Raw genomic sequence first — 25,538 nt, forward strand, 5'->3', positions numbered from 1 at the left:
TGCATGTTGTCTGACAACGATATCTGAAGCCAAAGCAAACTAAATCGCCTCCTAAAAATAAAAAGTTTAAAAGTATAATGACTCACCAACATACTGCAATGAGTCGAAAGTGAAGCAGAACATGGAGAAATGGATTTAGAGCCCATGCCACATTAAAGCCTCCGGCGAACATTTCCCTCTCTAAATATAGACGTGAATTTGCAGGTCTAAATAAAACAAAAAAAGCCATCTCTAAAAATGATAAAAGTACAAATCTCCTCTGTTCTATTTTCATGCTTTGCAGGGAGGCGAATCATTGTCGAGAAAAAGATCTATGAAGTTGAGAAATGAGAAAACAAACAAATTTGACAGGGGCCAAAATATGATTATGGCCTCTTTAAAAAATAGGACAAATGTTTCAACAGTTTAAATTTAGTTCTGCCTGCTCAGGCTGCATTGTTGGCTCTCACACTCTCTCTGTTCTCCATATAATCACTTCTTTTCTGTTTTAATTGGACCAGCCTGCTGTAATTCTGCTGCAAGCTATAAGCGAAAGGAGATTTACATCCTCCATTTGTGAGCGCTGCTTTTTGTGGGGTCAGCTGGAGGAGCAGGCTGGCTTGTGTGCAAACGGCGCTTTACTGTAGATGCCTTTTTTTATTCATTGCATTTCATGTTTGTCTCCACCTCACATGAAATTCATAGTCTTCTTTTTTCCATCTTTCTAATTTTTGCTTCGTGGATCATTTTGTGCTCATTTATCTTCCCACCAGACATCATCTTAGTCTGCTCTTGACAATTCAAAGCACTAATGTTGGAGCTAATTTGGCAGCATTTGAAATGTGACTCCAAAAATATACTACATGAATCACTGTGGCCCTCATTATTTGTGTTTCTCTTCATGTCATAACACCGCAGTTGGTTGCAATGAGTGAGCAAGATGACAGATTTGACTGAACAACAGATCGAGATCTATAAAAACGGACAAATGTTCAAAATAAACATGTAGAATATGGGACAATGTGCAAGACTTGCCTTGTGTGTAAATGCATACAAATTGGTATACTTTATTCTACTTCGCATTAAAATACATTTTGAATGTTGGAAACCACTTAAAGGTCAGATACCAGTTCCATACACAATAAATATATTCATGCAGCTATAAAGATGCTGCAGCCATTGCTTATTAAATCATATCTATAAGCAAGCAGCTCTGCCTCCTCATTAGCCTTTTAACAAAGTCCATCCAATCATAAACACAGTAATTAGTATATGCTGGTGCTGTGTGTCTGTGTGTGTTAAAAAAAACATCCCTATATTAATAACCTCCTGAAGCTGTCGATGAAATACCTTCCCCCACCCTCCAACACACACTCATACATACACAGTATTCCTCTTTTTCTCATCTCAGCACCCCCCATCCCTCCTGACGAGAACCCAGTATCAATTAGCACCTCGGTGGCGGTAACACTAAGTTCCTGGCTGTGTCTTAATTGGAGGCGGTTGTTATAGAAACAGCAGATGCTAATCCGGGAGAGATGCAAAGAGAAGTGAAAGAACAGAGAGAGCAGATTTCTTGTCACACGCAGTACTGTCTTTGTATTGATTTTTAAGCAGTACATTAAATTATTATGTTATTAGTGTAAAGCTGCTGCAAGGTTTGTTTTTACATCTTGTTTGTTTTAAAACGCTTCAGGAAATCGAATGAAAAAGATACATTTTATTCGCTTTACTATTTTAAGCGACTCTGAGCAGCGAGGTTGTAAAATAATCAAACTCAGCTTAGTTTTTTTTTATATTTGTCTTAAGGTATAGTCATTTTTATTTACAAACTGACATAAATTGTGAGATAACAGTATCCTAAACAATATTACAAAAGTTCAACCTGAGGGACTTGAAACTGAAGGAGATTTATAACAATGGGGCTGGAATAGAAGTTCTCATAGCCTCACTCTAGACTTTAGCTGCCATTACTTCGGTTTTGAATCCATATTTGCACCCACGTTCAGTGAGTCGGAACAGCTGAAGGGATTCCTAGAGGACAGCTAATAGTATTCCACTCATCCAAAGAGACAATGCTCTTAATTATGCACAACTTTAAACCTTAATATTTCAATAGGTGAGTCATATTAAATTCTCCTTGTGCTCAGTCATACAAATGAGAACATCAGTTAGAGGTTTATGTTTCAACTTGTAAAAATATGAGGATCATAACCAATTAAAATGGTCATGAGGTCTTTTTTGGAGCCTGCATCTTGTGGCTGACGGATAAACTGCAGATTTAGCTAATTCATGCTGGCTTCAGTTGTCAGCCCTGGAGATGGCATTGTCATCACATGTTAAATTCACACGTTGAACTTGACAGCAGATAGCTGCTTATTTGCACATCCTGCAGCCGTGGATCAGAGAATTATTCACTTGGAGTCTTGTTGTACATTATCTTCAGAATCTAGGACTAATATTCACTCTCGTGTCTCTCTGCTTTTGGTCTCTAAGAACTCCACCACCGAGTAGTTCTGAGCAGATTCATGTTTCTGTAAAGCTTCATATAAGTGAGCGGAGCTGCAGATTCTGTTCATAATTTCCTTCTTTAATTGGTGAATAACATTGCAAAGCAAACGAGGGACACTAAACAACACCAAAGAAAACACAAAGAGAAAAGTTATACAATAAAACAGTGGACAGATTACCAATAAGAGAAGGATGGTTTATGACAAGTCTGGAGATATTATCAAAGGTAAGAAATACAAAAAAACAATAGTAATGGTAAAAGAGGGAGAAGAGAGAAGTTATAATACATAACATATTGAATGAAGTAAAGAATATTGGGTTGATTATGTGGGCACATGTTTGGAGGCAGAGATTTATTTGTGTTATGTGATCTCAGAAAGTTTGTGTGAAGAGTGAGGGTCATGTTGTGGTGTGGGGGTAAGGAAGCCTCCTATAGCTTAATCTGAACAAGTGACCCCTTCTACATTGTCAAACGATATTTCCAGCTGTACTCTTTAGTACATGACATTTTGTATTGACCTGAAAGGAGGATGTCGTAATCACACCTCTGCAATGCATTCTGGAATCAAGTGGTTAAACGAAAAACCAGATTTTCTAACACAGTTTAATATGTTTATGATTATGAAACCCTTCTTCCTGTTCCTTTAAAACTGTCAGTGTTTCAGTTGTGTAAAACTAGATAATATATCCACATTATATGAAACAACAGAGAGATCAAGGACTGAGCAGTGGAAGTAAAAGTAGCTTTGACATGCTGTCACCTCAAATCGGTGTGACGTTGTTGTGGTGACATTTGATCTGAGATACTGGTAAGGAGCAGTGATTATATGATATATAATGTTGTCATTAACATGCAGGAGTGGTCACCTGAGAAGCAGAATGCGGTACAGTGTAGTACAAACCAATACACAATTCAAGCAGTAACACTTGGAGAGAGCGTAGCAAGCTACATTTATTTTCTGTTTCTGAGCTTTCAGTCACATCAATTTGAACATTTATCCCAACACATTGGGACAACTGCATCTAGAGAAAAGGAGGTCATTCAATGTGATTGAACTTCAAGAACTTGTTGTAAATGGCAGCCAAGGGTGGCTGTGGCTCAGTTGGTAGAGTTGCCCCCTCTCAACCGGAAGTTTGAGGGTTTGATCCCCAGCTGGGCAACATGTCCGATGTGTCCATGGGCAAGACTTGACCCTGAATTGCTCCCTCTGCTTTGGTGGTGGTGTATGAATGGATTAGTTACTCCTGATGGATGATACTACATAGCGACCACTACCATCAGTGTGTGAATGTGTAGGTGTGACATGTGGTGTAAAAGCGCTTTGAGTAGTCGGAAGACTAGAAAAGCACTTTATAAGCTCAAGTCCATTTACCACTTCAACCAGCGCGTGCATTACTTGTGTCGTCCTCGCGTCTTAGCACCTCCCAGCGAGAAACTGAGACTGAGAGACGTGAGAGAGAAATAATGCCACAATACTTTGAAATGATGTTATCCTGTATGAAGTTGTAATGTGTATCAATATACAGTATATCATCATTAGTGTGTTGAACCGTGAGAATAACCAGTGTGGAGAACAAAAAGTAATGCATCTTGTCCCGTCTTAGGTCACCTGATTACCACCCTGGGGAAGTGGTCAATCTGGAAACGAGTGGTAAACTAGCCAGGCATGTATCCTGTAGAGTGTGTAGGTGGCCTGATTGCAGATGAGTGGCATGTACAGTATGTTGGCCTGATTGGCTGCAAGGTGTGTGTATCCACACAACCATATCCAGATGAACACACACTCACACTCAGAAGAAAAGAAACACAGAAAGTAATTTTGCATTCATTTCAGTCTTTTTCATAACCAGTAAAAATGTTCTCACATAAATATTTAAATAATTTGCCTACTCCTAAAACGGGGGATTTGGACGATGTGTGTCTTTAAAAAACAGATTTCTTTGCTTCCAGTTGAATTTTTTTGTTGTAAGTCATTACTGGAGAAACACATTAAAGATTAGCTACATCCAGTGTTTTCAGCTGCGACACAGCATGTCCTTCAGCGCAAATGATACTCTTGTTTTTCAGAGCGTAACAGATCTGAAAGCACGACTCTGAGACGCAGGAACCCCCAGCTTGTCTGTTTCTGGTGGGCAAATTTCTCTCGAATGTCAATACAAATTTAAAAGCAATCACAGGCCACTGAGGGAATCAGCACACGAGCAGGGGGTATGAGGAGGACTTTTCAATATTTTTCTTCACAAACAGATTTTCCGCCTGATTGGGGTTGATGGAGGTCCATTGTGGCATAAGAGAAATGCCCCCCCGTGTGGATCTGAGCAACAACAAAACAAGCCAGATGTGATGGGTTACAGCTGTGTTTGTGCGTCATAGCAAAATGCCAGCAGTCTTATGAGAGTGGTTCCCTGGAGGGTGTTACTTCCTTATGCTTTCAGACCGTATGCTAACCCCAGGAGATGAGTAGACGGACGATGGCTAATGACTAACTGTGATGGAATACAAATGGATTTAATATTGAGGTGTGTTGGACATTCTGTACAATAAAATCAGCTGGAACATGGAAAGAGGCTCAACGTGTTTACAAGTGAGTGAGTCATTGGCAAGACTGCAAATCATTGTGGAGACATGCAAAAGGAACATTTCTTCATGAATAGAAAATATTATGATCGTTTATGCTCTCTGCACAAATCTATGTCTGAGTCTACAATGAAGTATCTGTCAAACTGAGAAATAAAGGAACTTTGTGCTGACATCATCAACACAAGAAGTTCAACCCTTTTGACTTTGCTGGTTCTCTGTCTTGGTCACACACACCACCACAGGGTCGAAGTTATTATGTTGGAAATATCAAATGTCTACAAAATTGGTCTGCACAAAGTTTTGAAAAGATAAAGATGATCCACAGATGATGTATCTTTTTTTTTTTGTATCTTGACTTTGATGATACCTACACTTTTCTTAGGACAGGAGTTCTAAGCCATATTTTCAGTTTTGAGTGAAATATCTTAACAACTACATTATGACCGTGATATTAGGCAGACATATTAAAACCCCTTCAGATTCAGTTTTTTTGATGTAGCTCACATCATAACTCGCTCTGTCAAAGTAAAGCCAGAAAGCAGCTTGCCTTGAATCTCTCATGTCAACTCTGTGGTAGTATAAAACGTTCTCTTCCCCATATGACAAACACATATCCTTTACATTATAATGCAGCTGATAGTGAATGCCACAACAGCACCCTGTAAAAGCAGTCTGGTCTTCCAGATTGAGAAAAAAAAGTGTCCGACCTCCACTGTTCCCAAAGAACTCATTAGAGTTTTCCTCACATTGTAATCACTTTGCTAAATGAGTCAGTTTCCCTTTAATTATAGCCAAGCTTCCTGTAAATAATGTCTGCCACTGTTCTGCCAAAAGACCTTGTATGTGCAGAACAAACAACCTGAACCCCTTTATCAACCCTGGTGGTCACCATGGAAACACTGGAAACAGGGCTCATGAGGAGAACTATTAGCAACAAGCAGTCCCAGCACAGACTGATATGGAGAATCAGATAACCTGAATGCACAGAAAGGAAACCAAGAGATCGCAATTCTTTGCAGCACAAATAAGATTTGAAATCTCCTGCAGTACAGTTCAGGTATTTGACATTCCTGTGTGTTCACTGCATTCACTACAGTATGTTGCACAAGATAGTGGTTTCTTTGAAAGCAATATAAGTTATTTCAGTAAGTCCATGCCAGAAGAATTCTCATACCTCTGTGTTGAAATCCTGAATAAAAAGGGTTCATTTACATTCCCAGAGGTAGGCCTATGTTTTCCCTAGAGGTGTAAATGAATTTTAGTTGGAAGCTCTATTTAATGTATGCACTGATGGTGCACGGACAGAAAAGAGCACTTTACAACATTATGCATATCATCCAAACGTGGATTTTTAAAATACTGCACCAAAATGGCTGCAAGAGGGACAATGCAAATCTAAGAAACACATGCTTTATATATCATACAGTAAGCAAAAACACTCAAAGGATATAGTTAAAAGAAATGCTTTGAATGTCCTTGCGAGCAGGCATTGTGAAAATGAGTTGCAAACACAGGAACATTGTACCACATCTTGTTGTCTGCATGACCTTACTTTGTCTTTGCTCAGGTTAGTGCTGTTGCCTGGATACTATTTCCTATGGCAACACTTGAGCTGGCGAGGTGAGCAGCTCTGAAAGAAACCAGATAACTGGCCGTTCTGCATCCTTTGGACCGGAAGTCCGTCCATGACCATAAAAAGCCATGCAGACTTTCACACGGAAGAAACGCCCTAAAAGTTCAGTTCTTATCCCTTCTAAATATTTATCAGTATCAGGTTTGTTTTGTTACAGTGTCCCAGTTGATTTATGCGATACATGCAGCAGAATCAGCTTCCTCTGTTAATACTGGAGCCTTCTCTTCAGTAATGATTATTGCAATGCAATATCCATTGTTTCTTATGAAATTCAATTTCCATCCTCATTTGGAATTAAATAAGCCTCGCTGCGGTCCATTACAAGAGAAGGAGGAATTGGTCTGTAAGATTGCTATATGATGGTTTATTACATATTCATTGCAACACATACCAGATGCTCTCCATCAGAATGAGCGCATACTGCCACCATTTGTTGCAAGGGTGTTACTACTACATCGAAAAATAATGTAGACAAGTGCATCAAGTCTTAAAATGTAACCTAGAAAAGCAAAGACACTTTTTGTTCCTGTGGAAAAACTGTGCAAATGTTTCCGTTTTGACCTTGTTTTTACTCAGTTGCACAACCTTCATCTTACCTTCCTTTTCTGTGTCCTCTCCCTACAGAGTACCTATGACTCAGGGATGTTGCATTAGAGAACATAGTGGTCTATCAAGTTCCCATAATTTTCTTTTCAAAGGCGCCTCAGCATCATTGAAACAGTTTGACAGAATGCAGCACGTCATCACAGCAGCACCACGCCTACACCCCTCATTGACCATCCACTCTGCTGGACTCAGACGATGAGAAGGGGGGGGGGGAAGTGTCAGGGACGGTGAGATCATACGTAACTGTGAATGAGGATTGTCTGACGGAGAGGACCCTTCATTACTGGGACTCCATTATGACTCATTTGTACTACAACACCCACAACCTGCTTCACTTTGTGCCGCTGAGTGTGTCTCATCCAGCACTTAGCATGAGCACTGGGTTCAGTCTTTTTCAGTGATGTGACCACAACACAGCCAACACAGGGATGTTCCATTCCAACCTTGAAAATTGCATATTTAAAGCGACAGGCCCTTGATAATGGTATTAAGGCTTTTTTTAAAGGCCTCCTATACTAACTAAGAGCTGTGAAAGTTTTGAGAGGATGTCCAGGACACATGAGAGGTGATTTGATGTCAATAAAATCTAAAATTAGAAGATTAGAGATTATAACCTTGAAATGTGCTTATTTAAGGCAATATGTCATCAATAATGATGATTTGCAGAGTTATTTTTATTTTTATTTTGTATTCATTGGTCTGAAATGTTACGGGCTGTCACCTTCTATAATAGCAGTGGATTGAGATGTCTATGTTGAAAAACAAAGAAGTTATTGAATATTGAAATGAGCTGTATTGCACTTTTACGACGGTCCCTAACTCCGCCTATAGTCACCGGTGCGTTGGACAGACATTCAGTTATTTGCGCTCCCAGCTGCATCGTCATTTTTGGTTATTTGAAGTTTATCAAAACTGTGAAACGTCTGCCTTAATCTGCTCTCCAACATATCCCCAAACTGTGAGAAATCGAGGCTTTGACTCAGAGCTATTGACGGTAATCGACGCGAACACAGGCGAATGTCAAACATGAAACTATCTTCACCCCGGTACCTGCAATTCCTCCCTTCTGATTGGTCAATCCCCCCTCCCCACACACACACATGGGAGAGCGGGGGGAGGGGGGCATTTCTACGACATACAAAGTACAAAGTTCACTTTTTTTTCCTTCAAGCTCTCACATCACATTCTACAAGCTCTCACATCACATTCTACAAGCTCTCACATCTCATTCTACAAGCTCTCACATCACATTCTACAAGGTCTCACATCTCATTCTACAAGTTCTCACATCACATTCTACAAGCTCTCACATCACATTCTACAAGCTCTCACATCACATTCTACAAGTTCTCACATCACATTCTACAAGTTCTCACATCACATTCTACAAGCTCTCACATCACATTCTACAAGCTCTCACATCTCATTCTACAAGCTCTCACATTTTGCAACATATCTACCTTCATATAACATCTAACAGTTTATTTCTATAAAAATAACAATTTCATTATAACAGAACATAAATGTGTTGAGATGCTTCACATTAAATGATCCAGTTTTTCTTACAGAAGTTTTATACATCTTATGTTGTTGGCAGTTTTGAATGTTTCAACAAAGCTGCTGTGTGAGCACAGGTTAGGTCCACTTACAGTAAATCCTTTGTACACCTACACAGGGTGTTTATTATAAATATACTGGCTGATTAGACCAGGAAAGAATTGTAAATAAGTGGAGCTATGGAGAGATTAAAATAAAGTAAGATAACAGTCCTCCTTCTTCTTCTATATTGTGAGTTATTGTGAGTTGTGCGCACAAGATATATAAAAATGTATATATATATATTTTTTTTAAAAACAGTTTTTACTTTTTGATAATTATAGCTGCTTTCTTGAAGATGAAGCCGCTGAGAGGCTGAGGTTGGGCCTAATATCTTTGCCTGGCGCGCTTTCAAAAGAATACTGTGATACGTAAAATAAGTTTGACTTTTTTATTAACGAAAAAAGAGAATCAACTTAACTTATAATAACGTGCATTAACTCATAATCACAGTGACCGCTAGTCAACAAAAACTACGGCAACCCAGCTCACCCCCTCTCTTCCACTGAGAACAAAAGGTGAACAGGTGAGTTAAATCAACACATCTCCGCCCATACCCATGTGACCCGACATCCCCCTACTCAATATAATCCTAATAAATGATATAATAATCAATAACCCAAAACACCCAAATATAACAGACTACCTTAACCTTAAATAAATACCACAAAGACAATTATATCCATCCACGGCTCCAACAATAATAATACATGTTTCTTTTTAACTTTTTGGGACTTCACGGGCTCAGTAATATATACATTGCTTCTTTTAAAAAATGCAAAATAAATCCATGATTTACGTCATAATTATTTTCAGTTATATTTAAATAAACAGCTTGAACTCAATCAAATCCAACAGTAAAACAAAATCAAGCTTAAACGCATAAGAATGAATCAGATACGTGTATAGAATAAGGAGCGATGGTAGTGAGTGTCACCCCTCACCGCACGGGGGCAGCAGCGAGCCTTCATACCAGAGGTGTTTGTATCCACCACACACTATCCACGCCCACGTGAGGCGTTTACTTCAAATTTCCGCATCTTTTATTTTGATGGAGTAGAAACGTTTACACTTTACTCTGTGCCAGGCAGCAGTCCTTTTTCATATCCTAGTGATAATGTCAAGGTTTCTTCTTAGAGCAAACCTGAGGAGAAGCATCGCCTCTCAGATCAGAATGGCATCTGATCAGGTAAACTGTGCTGCTCTGCTGGCAGATGACGTTTTGAAAGTTAGCATTAGCATGCTATATTAATAAAGCTAGCAAGACCAGCTGGTTGTTAACCCGTTTTGACAGCTTTGCTGGATTGTATTTGTGCATTGATTAGTGAAAAAAAAAAAAAAAAAAAGATGTCTGAAGGAAGTTTGTCTCAATGTAATTATTGACCTGACATGTAGCTTATAGGAAAGTTTTGTCCTGCTGCACTAAACAGACAGGTGCATCTCCAGGTGTTTTATTTATAAAACAGGACATGAGGAGTGTGTCAGGGAGGTTTCCTGTTTGCTGTTTCACACTTTGGTCATTGTATTATATTTGTTTATCTTCACTCATGTTGAGTCTGAATTAAGGAACATTGTGTACAGTTCACTTATGACAGGGCTGGGTGATATGACAACAAACATCACAATACATCATTTATAATCAGTCGATATCGATACTAATAAATGACAAATTCATTTTTCTTTCAAATTTTAAGGCTGATTTTTGCTTCTGAGTGAAAGTTGAAGACCCCAGATGGTTAATTATGGTTTAATTATTCTTTATTGTCAGAACATGACAAACTATACTTGACCAGAGGAACATGATGAGCAGCTCAGTGAAAACACTGATATGACAGTCTGCTGATGTGGAGAAACACTAACTGGTCTGGTTCTTGCTGAGGATCCACTGACACTTGTTTGGGTTTGTGGTGTTTCCTGTTTTAGCCTCACATGTCTCCTGGTGTGTACGTTTAAATCTATCAAACATTTTCTATATTAATAATGATAAAAATTCATTATGTCGCGATAATTACTGTTTTATAGCCCAGGCCTACTCATGACTTTTCCCTAACAAAGCAAGTTGAAAATAAAACAATTCATTTTTAGATAGCATAGAGTGATGCAATGTTTCTAGTGTTTTCAGATGAATGAGATAATGTTGTAAAGCAGTTAACAACAAAAGACTGGTCCACATTGCTGTAGGGACCAACAGTGGATAAAAGGTGCATTGATTCTATGTAGGGTTTACTACGGTGACAACAATTAAAATATTTTTATTACTTAGGCATTTCTTTCATAGGTATAAAATATGAATACATTAATAAAACATTCCCTCTGTTTGTTCCAGCTTGGAGAGTTGGGCAAGGGAGCAGGCAGAGGTGGAGGTGGAGGGGGCTCTGTGAGAGAGGCAGGTGGTGCATTTGGAAAGCGACAAGTAGCAGAGGAGGAGCGGTACTTCAGGTGAGAAGTCACACTGCAGGAGGTTCATGCCCTTGTTTTACAAAAGATGTTTTTTCCTTTAACGTTGTTTCGACCTGCAGGCAGAAGGAGAAGGAGCAGATGGAGTCGCTGAGAAAGCATCATGCAGAAGAGATTGATCACCACAAAAAGGAGATTGAGCGCCTACAGAAGGAGATCCACCGCCATGAGGGCAAAATCAGAAAGCTGAAACATGACGACTGAGGCCTGTTGTGATTTCAACTTGTTAGAGTCTGGCCATTTAATTTGTCAAGTCAATGATAATTAGATATATATTGATTGATTTACTGCTGGTCAAGGCAGGTCCTGTATGACACTTCATACTGACTCTATGAATACTAATATAACAATAAAGAGCATTTTTAAATAAGTGTAATGTGTTCCTTATTGCCATTAATGTTTCTTGTTGATTCTAATTTAAAAACTGTTGGCTAGAAATGTAGCTTCTAATGTTTTTGCCATGGACTGTGTATCCTTATATACCGTCTATAGTTTAAACGTGGCATGTGCACAGATAGATATCAGGGGGGACTTGAGCTTTTTCCATTTTACCCTTAGACCTAAACATAACCCTCTTCGCTGGTGTTGATTGTTTTTAAAATAATGTTATTTATTTTATTTTATTATAATGTAAGATTTAAAACAAGTATCAAAAAAATGTCAGATTCCTAAAGCTCGGTTCCTCCAGTTCTCCTATCATCTTACTTTGTCATTAAGCCAGCACCAAGGTGTGTTCATACAGAAAGAACAGAAAACACCCTGATGTCATGATGGGCGAGCAAAATCAATCTAAATACCTTTCTGTCGTCACAATGAAAACTTTTTTTACATTTAAGTTCAGATATTTACAAGAATTAATTATTCTAATCATTGTAAATAATTACAAATAATTATCCCTTAAAATCATCATTTTCAAAAGAACTGATGACCATTATAGTCTACCAACTAATAGTAGAAGTCATATATTACAGAAGTTGTATCTCCAAAAACTGTGAGTAGTTTAATCAAATACTTGGTATCATTGGATTCAGAGCCATTTAAATTGCATTAATATCCCTGTGTGTACTGATTCAGTATGCATATGAATATTTAGTGTGACAATTGCATGTTTAAGTTATTTTTGTGTAATTATGTGATTTTCACAAAAACTTTGTCAACCAATAAAGACATGCTAATTAAGTTATATTACATCTTTGTGTGTGTGTGTGTGTGTGTGTGTGTGTGTGTGTGTGTGTGTAGTAGCTGGTCATTAATGGGTGGTTAATTACGTCATTCTAGTTGAGTAGAGTTAAGCTAGCTGGTCCCATCCAGTTTTGTTAGTAACTAGTTTTATACTTGTTTCAAACTAAAGCTACATTTCATATTTTTCTGTGAGCTTCTGTTGTCGACTAAAAGGCTCTTTTATGGCTTTGAGCGGCAGAATATATCGTTGGATTAAGAGTTTTTCATTTGGTAACCTGTTCAGGTACCTGTTGGGCATTTTCAGGAAAGTCCGAAAATGTGAATTATCAAGGTAATATACTTCGTCATCTTATTTTCTCTGTTCTGTTATTTTATAAACAGTAGGCTACAGGTTTAAAAAAAAAATAGTTTCCCCTCAGATGCTGATTGTTTTCTGGACTGTTTGTTTGATTTTTATGATAAATGCTGTCACAAATAGCCTTTAGCCCAAAAGTGACAATTCCCTGTGCTTGTAAAAAGTTCAGTACATCTGGTTAACTGTGTCTTATCTTTACTAATCATGCTTTATTTTTTTTCCACGTTTTTTTATTAAGTATAATACCAAATAAGCTTGGGCTTATTATGTATTTGGTTAAGTAACATGTCCCTAATGTTTTTGATATAGTTAGGCTCGGGTAAAGGGAGGAAAAGAGTCAGGTAAAATACAGGAACATGTCATGGTACCGACTAAAACACAGCGGTACCCCTTCACCAGTGATAAAGAGAGAGAATTACTGTACATGCTTCATAAGAACACCTATTGCTTAAACGCAACAGTTGGTGGCGGTAGTGCACCTAGCTGATGCAATTATGTTTGAAAAGAAGGCGAAAAGGAAGACGAAAAAACGAACACACCCGACCCGGCCCAATGCGAGTTTCATCGTCCAAATCTCGCGATGGTTGCGGAGCGGTGGCGTTGTTCGGGCGAGCCGACGACGAGACCGTAGCTGTCTGGAAATTTGTCTCGTGTGTCAGCTCAAACCTTTTCTTCAAATAATAGATATTTGTTCGTCCAAAAATTTAACCCATTTGCATTTTAACACCCGTTGTCAGCAGAGTCTTGAATTAGAGTGGTAAGTTTCGCTAACTATCTGTTTGCACCTTTCACCGAGCGGCTGTTTGATTTGCGAAAGGTGTTTTTTTCTGCACGGCGAGGCCTTGGTATAAGCTTGTAAGCTAAGCTGCTGAAAACAATAACTATCAGACCATGATATGAAAATAATGCAGATATTCAGTTTACTCCGAATAATGCAGAGTGTGTCAGGCTGCTGAGAGAGGCGTGTGTCCAGTAATATCAATGTGCAGGTAAATGTTGAAATGAAATGTGTCAACCTCGTTAGCCAGCAGGCTGCATGTGAGGGGGGCGGGACGGTGGTTTCCACAAGTGACCTGTTTATGTTACAATAACCTTTTCATGTCAGCTCCTATTTCTAACAAATGACAATCTCCACTTACTGTTGTTTGATCAAGTGGATGAATACTTTTTATTATAATTTTAATGACAGTATAGGTTTTAGGTTGCACGGGCCATTATTTAATTTTCATCGGGTTTTTTTTTAACAATTATGAGGATTACAATTATTTTCTAAATTGAAATATTCTTTCATTCTCAGATAAAGACATCGAAATATGCATTCATTATTCATGATAAAAAATAAATAAAGCCCCTTCTTTTTAAACATTGCTGTACATAGATAAACAACACAACTTCAGAAGGTCAACACTTTTTTATTTTTTATATTCAGGTCTAATTACAGTTTTTTTTTTCCTCAACTGTTTATAGGTTCTTGTTTAAATGTCACATATATTTTTATCCCTGCACAGGTTATGTACATTTCTTTTATAAGTCTATTTTTAATTGCACAGTTTAAGTTTGATTCATCTAGGGGTATTCTTTAAATCTTTTTTTCAGGTTAATATATATGTATGGGAGGGGGGCGTCAAATGTTTCATGTCATGTACGTCTTTGTAACCTGCTACTGGATGCTTTGAATTTCCTTGGATCAATAAAGTATCTATCTATCTATCATATGTACTTCACTGGATAACCTTTTTTCCATGTTACGTGCTTTCAGGAAAATGGCTGCAGCTGAGGTGAATGGAAGTTCTGCCCCGGTAAAGGAGGAAGAAGAGCCCATGGATGTGACAACAACGCACACGGAGAACTACCAGACACTCATTGATGCTGGGCTCCCGCAGAAAGTGGCTGAAAGTCTAGATAACATCTTCCAGACAGGTGGGTCGTAGTTGCTTGGAATATGTTGAAGAAAGTTGGGCTGGACTACATAATGTGTATTTGGCTGAGCCTGAATGTGAACCTGCTTTTTCCAGGCTTGGTGGCATATGTAGACCTAGATGAAAGGGCCATTGATGCACTGCGAGAGTTCAATGAGGAGGGAGCACTTACTGTGCTGCAGCAATTCAAAGAGAGTGACCTGTCCCATGTGCAGGTTCGCCCACAGCTTGATTACATCTTTTTCTGTCTTTTAGAGGCATCTTGTGGTGTAGATTAATAGAAATTATAATATCCATTTTGTTTTTTAATGTAGAATAAAAGCGCTTTCCTTTGTGGAGTCATGAAGACTTATAGACAGAGAGAGAAACAAGGAAGTAAAGTACAGGAGTCCACAAAGGGCCCAGATGAGTCAAAAATAAAGGTAAACGTCTACACTGTTCTATCTACATATATTCACCTACATTGTTGTAAAGATGTCAGAATGAATGCAGTTTATATATACATGTCCCTGCATTAAGGCAGCTTAGTAAATGTTTTGTTTTTGTGTTTTTCAGGCTCTGTTGGAGAGGACAGGATACACCCTGGATGTCACCACAGGGCAGAGAAAATATGGAGGTCCCCCACCTGAGGATATGTTCAAAGGAACACAACCAGGGATTGGAACTGAGGTAGAAAGTGTTGTTTTTGTTATGGCCTGTTTTTGCGTAGTTCAAGGCACTTATTTGAAGTCACTTACAAGTCACTCTTTTTATATTTTGTATTTGAAGTTAAGTTTAAGCTTTAAGTTGTATTTAAATTGACACTTTATATTTTAGGTTTAAAATGTTTCTTTCTACCTGCACTGTTGTTAATTTACTGCTCTGTGTGCCTTTGAATTGCCCCCTGGGGACAAATAAAGTTTTTTGAATTTGAATATATTTGAAGTAGCAGGAATTTATCAGAGCATGCTGTTGAATCATTCATGAAGATATCATGCTGCGTAGAGTCCTACGGACACTAACACCTGTAGCTGTCCTCTTGCTCATCAGGTGTTCGTTGGGAAAATTCCGAGGGATTTGTATGAAGACGAGCTGGTCCCGCTGTTTGAGTCTGCTGGTCCCATCTGGGACCTCAGGTTAATGATGGACCCTCTCTCGGGTCAGAATAGAGGTTATGCTTTCATCACATACTGCAATAAAGACGATGCCCAAAAGGCTGTGAAACTTGTAAGTATTTCAAAAACATATAATAACAATATGTCAAAATTATGAGGGAACTCTTGCAAATTCCAAAAGATTAATAAAATGTTTCTGTTTGTTTACAATGTGTTTCATAACGTCTTGGGCTTTTCCTTTTTGTTTTTAGTGTGATAACCATGAAATTCGCCCTGGCAAGTACTTGGGAGTGTGTATATCCGTTGCAAACAATCGCTTGTTTGTCGGATCGATTCCAAAGAACAAGACAAGAGAAAGCATATTGGAAGACTTTGGCAAAGTTACAGGTCAGTTCAGATGCACAGTGATGGATTTGTATTAGACTCTCATCACCTCTGTTGTGAGGAAGGCTACACATGACATGTTATTGTTTGATCTCAGAGGGTCTCCAAGAGGTGATTCTGTACCACCAGCCAGATGACAAGAAAAAGAATCGTGGCTTCTGCTTCCTGGAGTACGAAGATCACAAATCTGCTGCACAGGCTCGCCGCCGCTTAATGAGTGGCAAGGTCAAGGTGTGGGGAAACCCGGTCACTGTAGAGTGGGCCGACCCCGTCGCTGAGCCTGACCCTGAGGTCATGGCCAAGGTAAGTGATTCTGATGTCATTGTTAAATAAATTGGTTTATAGATTTCTAATTCACTTCTCACTTTAAAAGGTAGCCTGAGGTTTTAAAATGAGATTACCAACATTTTCTAAAATTCATAGGTCAAGGTGCTCTTTGTGAGAAAGCTGGCCACAGCGGTGACTGAAGAGCTTCTTGAAAAGACGTTCTCTCAGTTTGGAAAGCTGGAGCGCGTCAAGAAATTGAAAGACTACGCTTTTGTACACTTTGAGGAAAGGGACGCTGCTGTGAAGGTGTGTTGTTTGTGCTTTGAATAATTGATTTTGCATGTCCACTGGGTCTGTGTATGCAGCAGTGATGCATTGTGTTTGCTTTGTTAGGCGATGGATGAGATGAACGGGAAGGAGCTGGGGGGTGAGGAAATTGAGATCGTCCTGGCAAAGCCCCCGGACAAGAAGAGGAAAGAGCGCCAGGCAGCTCGGCAGACCACAAGGAATTCAGGGTGAGGCACCGAGACGTGTGATTGGTCGGTTGTTAAATCTATGATTCACTCATTCTAACTCTGTCCTCCCCTTTGCAGGTATGATGACTACTACTATTACCCACCTCCACGCATGCCCCCACCAGGCCGTGGCAGGGGCCGCGGTGGCCGAGGGGGCTATGCGTATCCCCCAGATTACTATGGATACGATGACTACTATGATGACTACTATGGCTACGACTATCATGACTACCGTGGTGGCTATGAAGACCCTTATTACGGCTACGAAGATGTGTACAGCATGAGGGGCCGTGGTACTCGTCCAAATAGGGGGGGACCTCCACCACCTAGGTCCCGTGGAGCACCACCAGCACGAGGCCGTGGTGGGTATGCCCAAAGAGGGCCGCCCCTCGGTGGTCCGAGGGGTGGCCGAGGAGGCCGGGGAGCCCCTTTCCAGCCGCAGAGGGGCCGTGGTCCTCGTGGGGCGAGGGGCAATCGTGGGGGCAACGTCGGCGGAAAGAGGAAGGCAGACGTGTTTAACCAGCCTGACTCCAAGCGCCGCCAGACCAACAACCAACAGAACTGGGGGTCCCAGCCCATCGCCCAGCAGCCCCTGCAGCAAGGGGCCGACTATTCTGGTAACTATGGTTACAGTAATGACACCATGGAGTTTTCACAGGATTCTTATGGGCAGCAATGGAAGTAGATCCACCAAAAGGTATTTGACAAAGTGACAACAACAAAAAAAAGAGAAAAACAACAAAAAGAAAAAAAAATGGAGATTGGCCACAATTTTTTGATTGACTTTTTATTGTTCATCCCTCATGAAAAAAAAAATCTGTACATATATCTAAAAAAATGGACAGACCCCAGAATTGGCTCGTGATTGGCTGCAAAGCCTTTTGGCTGAAGAAGTGAACGTAACCGTTGTTGTGAATCATTTCTTACTCCTACGGTTACATTGGGACATGTGTCTTTAAAAAAAACACACAAAACACTTTTATTGTTACATTTTTTTCCTGATTCTTTTAAAGCCAACAATGAACATTTACAAAAAAAGTGGACATTCATAAGTCTGAGAGGACATTAAATAATGATACTTGCCTTGCAGGAAGTTTTTTTTCCATGCCCCTTTCCTCCCTCCCCTTCTTGTACTCCCTTTATTTGTGGTTTCTCATAGTTGCTTAGGGACTTGCTTGTAAATAAATGCATATGGTTAGAGCTTCATACTTCATTTTTTTGCAATGGTGGAGAAAAGAATCCACAGGAAGGAAGAAATCACGTTTTGTAATGTTTAAAGTGTATGCCTAGCATTTCTAGAGTTAGACAAATTGTGTTTTTTTAAACTTATACCATAACTTCCTATGTTTTCTTTGAACTTGCCCAATAGAATTTGGTTTGGCTTACCTTAAGAGCCATAGCAGTTTGTTCTCTGATGTTCTTTGTATTTATAACTTTTACGTTTGTTCCGTTTCAATAAAACGCAGCTGAGCATCAGTCAATTGTCAGATACTCAAATTCAGTGTTGTCATTAAATATTTGATTTGATTTCTATCTCAATTCTCTTATTTGAGTGAAGATCATCGTTTTCAAGTCAAATAGTTTTGCTTCATAAGGCAATCAAAAGAAAAACTGAAATTGTGCAATCAGACAACGGGACAAGGATTTTAACCCTTTAATTTTCAGCGCATGTTACATCAAGCTCCAGCCATTTACAGCTTTGATATAGTGGATATTAAAGGACCAAACTTACACTTGACTTCTTGCGTTGCACAAGATTGTACCTGTTTTTACATGTTTTTTGTGCACAGGTAAACTTTTGCTGTACATTGAGTGCTTCCTATAATTTATCTCCATCTTTTAGAAAATAATATTTCATGTAAAAAAAACTTTAACTAAGACTTTGCTTCATGTGGCTCCTGTCATAACTCATCCTTCAGATCCAGCCACAGAAACATTTTGTTTTTAATTTACAGTTCTGGACCATGAAATGATCCATTTTTAAAGCATACTTATATGGATTAGTAGATGATGCATTATTTCAGATATTAATCTCATGCAGCTTGTGTGTTTGCAATCCACTGAAGCATAAACTTTGTTTACCTGTTCACAAAAAGACTTTGACAATCTTGGATAATGGAAGGATGTCACCTGCTCTGGTCTGGTCCTGAAACAGATTTGACTTAGAAAGGCTTTGTATTTTTCAATTCATTATTTTTTTTGAATTTCCATTTCATCTTAACCATCTGTATCTCCTTGTTAACGGCACCAAGGATCTGACAGTCCAAAGGGTTAAAATTCTTAAAAACATAGCAAGTGACCACCTGTTAGTTTGTTTACTAAGTGTTTTTAGCATCCTGCCTTTTGGTGCCATGGTATCATTGTCTTTTGTTTCATGTGTCTGTCCTCTTATTCCAACCTGCCTAGGTGGAGAAGCATTGAGAGCGGCACCCCTAGAATGAGGAACTCACCTGAACTGTACTCAAGGGTGAGCTAGCCTTGCACAGAGTACTGTCTCCTCTCCTCTGGCTATTTGTAATCACTGGAGAAACATAAGCCATAATTATACTTTCTTCTTTTTATTGTTTTCTCATTAATTCAAGAAAAATCAAGCTTTAATTTTATTTTGTAGGAGTTACATTTTTTTTCCAGGCCAGAGCAAAATCACCAAAGTTGACTGAAGGATATTTAGAAATATCAAAATTGGTTCTGTTGCCAGCACATTTCTTGACAATTCATGACTTTGTTAGCCCTGCAAATACCTGCTGCCTGTCTTGGCCTGCTGCACCAAATCAGCTGTCTGCAGAAATTCTGTGAACGGAGCGGTGGTTCCCCCCCTACACCGCTAGAGGTAGCAGTTCCACACAAGCATGACTAGTAATCCATTGTTGCCTTACTCGACGATGCATTCATTGGCCATTTTCCATTTTCCGAGTTGGGAAGGTGTTTATAAATTGGAAGATATTAAGTTGGGGATCTGTGTTTCAAATAAACGTCAATAGCTGTGGGGATTCTGATTCGATATTGGCTTAATTGGCTGATGATGGAACAAAGACTGCCTGAAAACTGATGTTAGTACCTATCAAAACCACAAGATGGCAGTAGATGGGCTTCAGTATTTATTATGCACAGGTAAGAGTGAAATAAAGAGCACTGTACTGAGCAGAAAGCTGATTGAATCAATTGACACAAGAACTTTGTTTTATTTTGAAGTGCCATTATATGCTTGAGTATTTTTTTTTCCTTTTCTCATATCAGAACTGTGTCTTTTATATGTTGCCTCTTGTCACCAGGCAGTAAAGGAGCTGCCCCCATCCATGTGAATGAGTTCACACAAATGGAGGGGACTGATGGGTAAGATTGTTCTTTATCTGAACTAATGCTCAGAAAGTGTCGACCTGTTACTGTCATTTAAATTTTACATAGATCATTTTTTTTAAGTCCTGCCATTCGCTGTGATTCCCAGAGGCAGTAACTTCTGTGAGTTGTGTTATTCAGCTTTAAGTCACAAATCTGGCCTTATTTTAATCAATGATGTATTCCATCATAGGCATCACTATTTTCCAGTTTGGTCCTGCTGTTGGTGTAAATAGTCATTGTGATGAGAAGAAACTGCTTGACCCATATTTATTAACATGCCCATGTCTGTGTGGCCTTTTCTAGCTCTAAAGCAGACTGTTTTCCACAAGGTTCGAGCCGTTCCCATCACAAGGTGTTACATCCCTCAGAATGACGAATGACCTACTTACAGGACCAGACAGTTGAGGTCCAGCTCTCAGGGGAACTCTAGCTGTCTACCCGGACACAGGTATGAGATTAGTGTTGATTAGTGCAGCTGATCGTATCTGAAGAGTCTAAGGCTAGTATTACTCTCACCAGTTTGTCTTATTTATCATGTCACAATAATATTTGATGTCTTTAAGATTAGAACAGAAACGCTGTAAACAAATCTAGCTTTAAGAAATGTCAATATTTAAATGTTTCTTGTCTTTTCTGTTTCATGCAGAAGCGCAGGAGGGTGCAGATGATGGACATGTGATCCAAAGCTCCATCCAGCTGAGTGCTGCTTTTTAACTCCGTTTAAAGAAATGCTACTGTGAAGGAGAATATGTTGCATGTAATTGTTAAATACAACTTTTGTAACAAAGACAATCTGTGTGATTTTCTGTATATGTAGTTTAACAGTTTTTGTTTAATAAGTAGTGTTATTTTTTATTAACAAACATTACAGCCATTTTCTCCTCAAATTTACATCTTCAGCACTTTTTATTAGTATGGGTCTTCACAATGGAAGGTTAGTTTACTCTACAGTCACTGATAAATTGTTTCTTATTGCAAACTATATAACAAGATGAAATGAGTTGAGGGTGTAAATATAATGGGTCGACGTAGAGCCCTTCACTGTTGCAGTGGTCCCTCGGGGGCTCTGGATGGACGCCCCCTCCCCCCTGGAGGTTAAATGAAAGGTAAAGTTGAGTGCATGAATAAAGATCATTTTAGTAGCTGTCACACTTCAAACTCTCAAATCTGTACAGCAAGGAGACTGACTAGTTATTAGTAAAACTTAAGGAAGTTTAACCGAAATTAGATGCAACTGAGACTCACTTCAAAGTTCCTTTTTTGGGGTGATTTTCTTCATTTATTCTCAAACTAAAATACAGTCTTAGGAGTGCTTAAAAGTGGTTGAGGTATCCTTAGCTCACTCTCTTTCTTTCTGTGTAAATAATGAAACTATATGGAATTAAAGTCTGTGTGTGTGAGAAGAAATGGGGAAATACAAATAAAGCACCCTCCTCCTTAACTGGCAATATGAATATGCAGCTTGATCTATTTTAGTTTCTAGCCTTTAAATTTAAAGCTTTTCCATTAATTGGCTCAGTATACATCATTCTTCTACAAAGTCTCGCGTTAATATATTCGTTAGTATTTTGTTTTCGTAGTTTTCGGAGCACGCACTGATAAACTTGATGTAGCAAAGAAAATAAAAATGTATTAAATTGAACTTGTGTGGTCACGTGATGCTATTACGTCACGCTACGACGTCACATGTAAACCAGGGGGAAGATGGCGGCCGCCGGAGGAGAGCCTTCCACTCCGAACATGTCGGATGAATTATTTAAAACCTTCATCACGGAGGTACGATGAGATGGATTTGATTTGGTGTGTTTCAAAGTGTGTGCTGCTCTTCGTCGATCGGCTGGACTCGGTGATTAAACGAGTCCTGAGTTTATCACCTGTAAGGCCTCACAGACATTAGCATGGGCTAACGAAACATGCTAACGTTTACTGGGATGTTTTTTTATAAGCTCTTTCGACCTTCTAGAGCTACCAGACCCCCATTAAAGACCACCTTTTGGTTGCTAAACGTCACCAAGTGGCTTTGGCTGAATCACAGTTTGATAATGATTAATTATTCACAGAGCAGATGCTGCTAGCTGTCTAACAAGTGCCTCATTTAACCTGCAGCTAAGATGGATGTTTGGATTGAATGCTGAACGTCTTCATGTGTTTGATAGGTGAAGCAGATCGAAAAGAGAGACTCTGTGTTAACATCTAAGCAGCAGATTGAGAGACTGCTCAGACCTGGCTCGTCCTACTTCAATCTCAATCCTTTTGAGGTGAGTGCAGCAGCTGTTGTCAAAAGGACTGAGGATAACTATTTGACATGCTATTTGAACTACAGTCAAATACCTGTACAAGTACACACATCTTTAAAGCTGTACAAGGTCTGCTGTTGGTACCTATATGTTTTAAAGATGCCTTGTGTATACACTAATTCAGTCGATGCACTATAACAGTTTATTTATTGACCCAGTCACTGCACAAATGTTTTTATTTATGTCTGCTTTTGTATTTATAGTTTTTAGTTTAGTAGTTTAGTTGTACTTCTCAATCCAGAACAACCTTTATTGTATGTACATAACTTTGCATATATATATGACCAATATGCTGCTGTACAGGATTGCTGCCAACAAAGTTTCGTTGTGTTTCTAAATACAATTCTACAATTCACTTAGCAGACGCTTTTATCCAAAGCGACGTACATCAGAGAGTAAGTACAACACAAGCAAGGATCTAGAAAAAAGGGAACAATGTCAGTAAGAGCAAACGATCAGCTTTGAGTCTGATTGGACACACAGGTGCTGACAGGAAGTGACCAGAGGCAAAGCACAACATTGAGGGCAGTTCTTGAGAGCTCTAATCAGTATAGAAACCATCTTATAAGTCGTCTTTATCAAACAAAAACCATCGTCATTACCATCATCATCATCAATAATATGGAGACCATCATCATTAAGTTAGTAGGTATTCATGAAAGAGCTGGGTCTTTAGCTTTTTACAATGACAATAAAGCACCTATCTATCTGTATTTAATTTTTTAAAATTCAGAGATGTCTCAATCAGCACTTTGGATAAGGTACTCCTGTGAAAGAAGCCTCACAATGTTTGCATCATTTCAGGTGCTGCAAATTGACCCAGAGGCAACAGATGATGAATTAAAGAAGAGATTTCGTGCGGTAAGGATTCAAAAGAAAAGACGTGACTTTTGTTTGTATGCTGTGTAGAACATTTGTTTGTGTCTTTATACCTAAACCCTGTCCTCTCTCTCTCTCTCTCTTACCATGCAGTTGTCTATTTTAGTCCATCCAGATAAAAACCAGGATGATCAAGAACGAGCACAGAAAGCTTTTGAAGGTAATTGCTGCCGAGTTTTGTTTTTTTCACGATGTCAATAAAGTTATTTATAGTCATTAAAGCGACTGTCTGTGTGCATTTGTGTCAGTCGATGAAAAAGAAACGTGTCAGGTTTTTATTCCAGTCTTGTGTCTTTACTGTGTTCCAGCTGTGGACAAGGCCTACAAACTCCTCCTTGAACCGGACCAGAAGAAGAGAGCCTTAGATGTGATCCATGCAGGAATAGAATATGTGGAGCATATGGTACAAACATCATGCCTCTGTGTTACTGAGCTCTCCTGGTCTGTATTTGTTTGGTAACCTTTTATTTTCTGCCATTCTCCGTCAGGTGAAGGAGAAAAAGAAACAGTTGAAGAAGGATGGAAAACTACAGGACGTGGAGGAGGACGACCCTGAGATGGTAAGTCAAAGTCGTAGAAACATGTCATGAAATTGAATCTACACTCGCATAAAGATACAATATTTAAATTCTCCTAGAAATGGACAAATATTTGGATTGAACAGATCTTTTAGTTACAATGTTTTGAATGCAGTGGGATCAATACTAATTTTAAAAGAAAATATATATTTTTTCTTTTTTTTTTCTTAAATCCCTTCAATGTGATTGGTTTTCAATTGAAATGTTTTTCACAATGTTTATAAGGCAACTTTGTTACAGATATGTCCATTAACGTTAGGGTTATGTTTGATTTTCTTTTTTATTTCTCAAGTTCAGGCAAGCAGTTTACAAACAGACCATGAAGCTGTTTGCAGAACTTGAAATCAAGAGGAAGGAAAGGGAAGCAAAGGACATGCATGAGAGGTAAAGCCCTTCACTCCTTTTGTAAAAAATTGATTTCGCCATTTGGTTTTCATTTTTAATGCATGTAAACTTAAATTCTGTCTGATCAAAGTGTCATTACACATCTCACAATTCAAACTGAAAAACATGCTTTTATTTTGAAAGTCATTGATTTTTTAAAAACTTTTCTCATAATACCAGGAAAAGAGCAAGAGAGGAAGAAATTGAGGTCGCCGAGAAGGCAAAGAGAGACCGAGAATGGCAGAAAAACTTTGAGGTGGGTTCCTCCCTGTCGTCATGGTCACAGGATTTTCAATAAAAAAAAAATCAGATGACGTGTATTGGCTTAATTTGATTTATTTTTCCCTCAGGAAACAAGAGATGGGCGTGTGGACAGTTGGAGGACCTTCCAGGCTAAAGGCAAGAAGACCAAAGAGAAAAAAAACAGGTCTTTCCTCAAGCCTCCGAAAGTCAAGATGGAACAGAGGGAATGATGTTGTAAAACAGAACTTTTATTAGATTGAACTCACTGTTAGAAAACAAAACAAGTTCTGTATGTCCTCACCTCGTCGTCTGCAGTCCGCTGTGCAGTTATCACCCAGTCGTCAGGATACACAACAGACCATATTTCTTCATGTTGTCCCTGGAAATCGTAGTTTTGTACTCGGTTTTCTATTGTACATATCTGTGATCTGGACCCAGAGATCAAGAGAGACACACACCATGTATCTTCCACTTCTGTAACCGGTGAGGAAAATGTGATTTGTCTTTATTTTTGTTGACCTTTTTTTTAACTAAATAAAGCTTTGTGTTTGAAAGCAAGGTGGTTTAAAAAGCTGAGTTCAAACTAGCAGAAAAGGACAATAGATGTTGTTGAGGATATACTCTCAGATATGTGGCATTATTGTTTTTAAAAGATCTGGCTGTAGTAACATTACTTTACCAAAACAATAGTACACTGTCTAGATTTACACAGGAACATGCTGTCAGAGCACAACTGGAA

General features: G+C 38.9%; 3 protein-coding genes across 5 annotated transcripts; all 3 read left to right on the forward strand.

The window, feature by feature from the left end:
* Positions 1-9,918: 9,918 nt before the first annotated feature.
* LOC132991241 (ATPase inhibitor B, mitochondrial-like) lies at positions 9,919-11,734 on the forward strand. The gene is made up of 3 exons (XM_061059921.1): positions 9,919-10,095; positions 11,233-11,345; positions 11,426-11,734. Exons 1-3 carry the CDS (start codon positions 10,024-10,026, stop codon positions 11,565-11,567), a joined length of 327 nt encoding a protein of 108 aa, XP_060915904.1. The 5' UTR covers positions 9,919-10,023; the 3' UTR covers positions 11,568-11,734.
* Positions 11,735-13,481: 1,747 nt separating this feature from the next.
* LOC132991007 (heterogeneous nuclear ribonucleoprotein R) lies at positions 13,482-21,210 on the forward strand. Of its 3 annotated transcripts, XM_061059561.1 has the most exons (15): positions 13,482-13,657; positions 14,660-14,820; positions 14,916-15,034; positions 15,134-15,241; positions 15,375-15,488; positions 15,849-16,025; positions 16,165-16,300; positions 16,395-16,600; positions 16,721-16,870; positions 16,958-17,079; positions 17,158-17,696; positions 19,486-19,546; positions 20,352-20,412; positions 20,722-20,866; positions 21,065-21,210. In XM_061059561.1, the coding sequence occupies exons 2-12, from the start codon at positions 14,664-14,666 to the stop codon at positions 19,518-19,520; spliced, it is 1,863 nt and encodes a 620-aa protein (XP_060915544.1). In that variant the 5' UTR covers positions 13,482-13,657; positions 14,660-14,663; the 3' UTR covers positions 19,521-19,546; positions 20,352-20,412; positions 20,722-20,866; positions 21,065-21,210. The 3 variants fall into 3 exon arrangements, with proteins under 3 accessions (XP_060915544.1, XP_060915543.1, XP_060915542.1); XM_061059560.1 differs by having other exon boundaries at positions 19,486-20,866; XM_061059559.1 differs by lacking the exons at positions 19,486-19,546; positions 20,352-20,412; positions 20,722-20,866; positions 21,065-21,210 and having other exon boundaries at positions 17,158-18,606.
* A 673-nt stretch (positions 21,211-21,883) lies between these two features.
* On the forward strand, positions 21,884-25,357 carry dnajc8 (DnaJ (Hsp40) homolog, subfamily C, member 8). Its single transcript, XM_061059564.1, has 9 exons — positions 21,884-22,194; positions 22,575-22,676; positions 23,520-23,576; positions 23,688-23,754; positions 23,903-23,997; positions 24,083-24,154; positions 24,465-24,556; positions 24,737-24,812; positions 24,907-25,357. The coding sequence occupies exons 1-9, from the start codon at positions 22,123-22,125 to the stop codon at positions 25,027-25,029; spliced, it is 756 nt and encodes a 251-aa protein (XP_060915547.1). The 5' UTR covers positions 21,884-22,122; the 3' UTR covers positions 25,030-25,357.
* Positions 25,358-25,538: the final 181 nt, after the last annotated feature.

The sequence above is a fragment of the Labrus mixtus genome, chromosome 16, assembly GCF_963584025.1.
Source record: "Labrus mixtus chromosome 16, fLabMix1.1, whole genome shotgun sequence".
Lineage (NCBI taxonomy): Eukaryota > Metazoa > Chordata > Actinopteri > Labriformes > Labridae > Labrus > Labrus mixtus.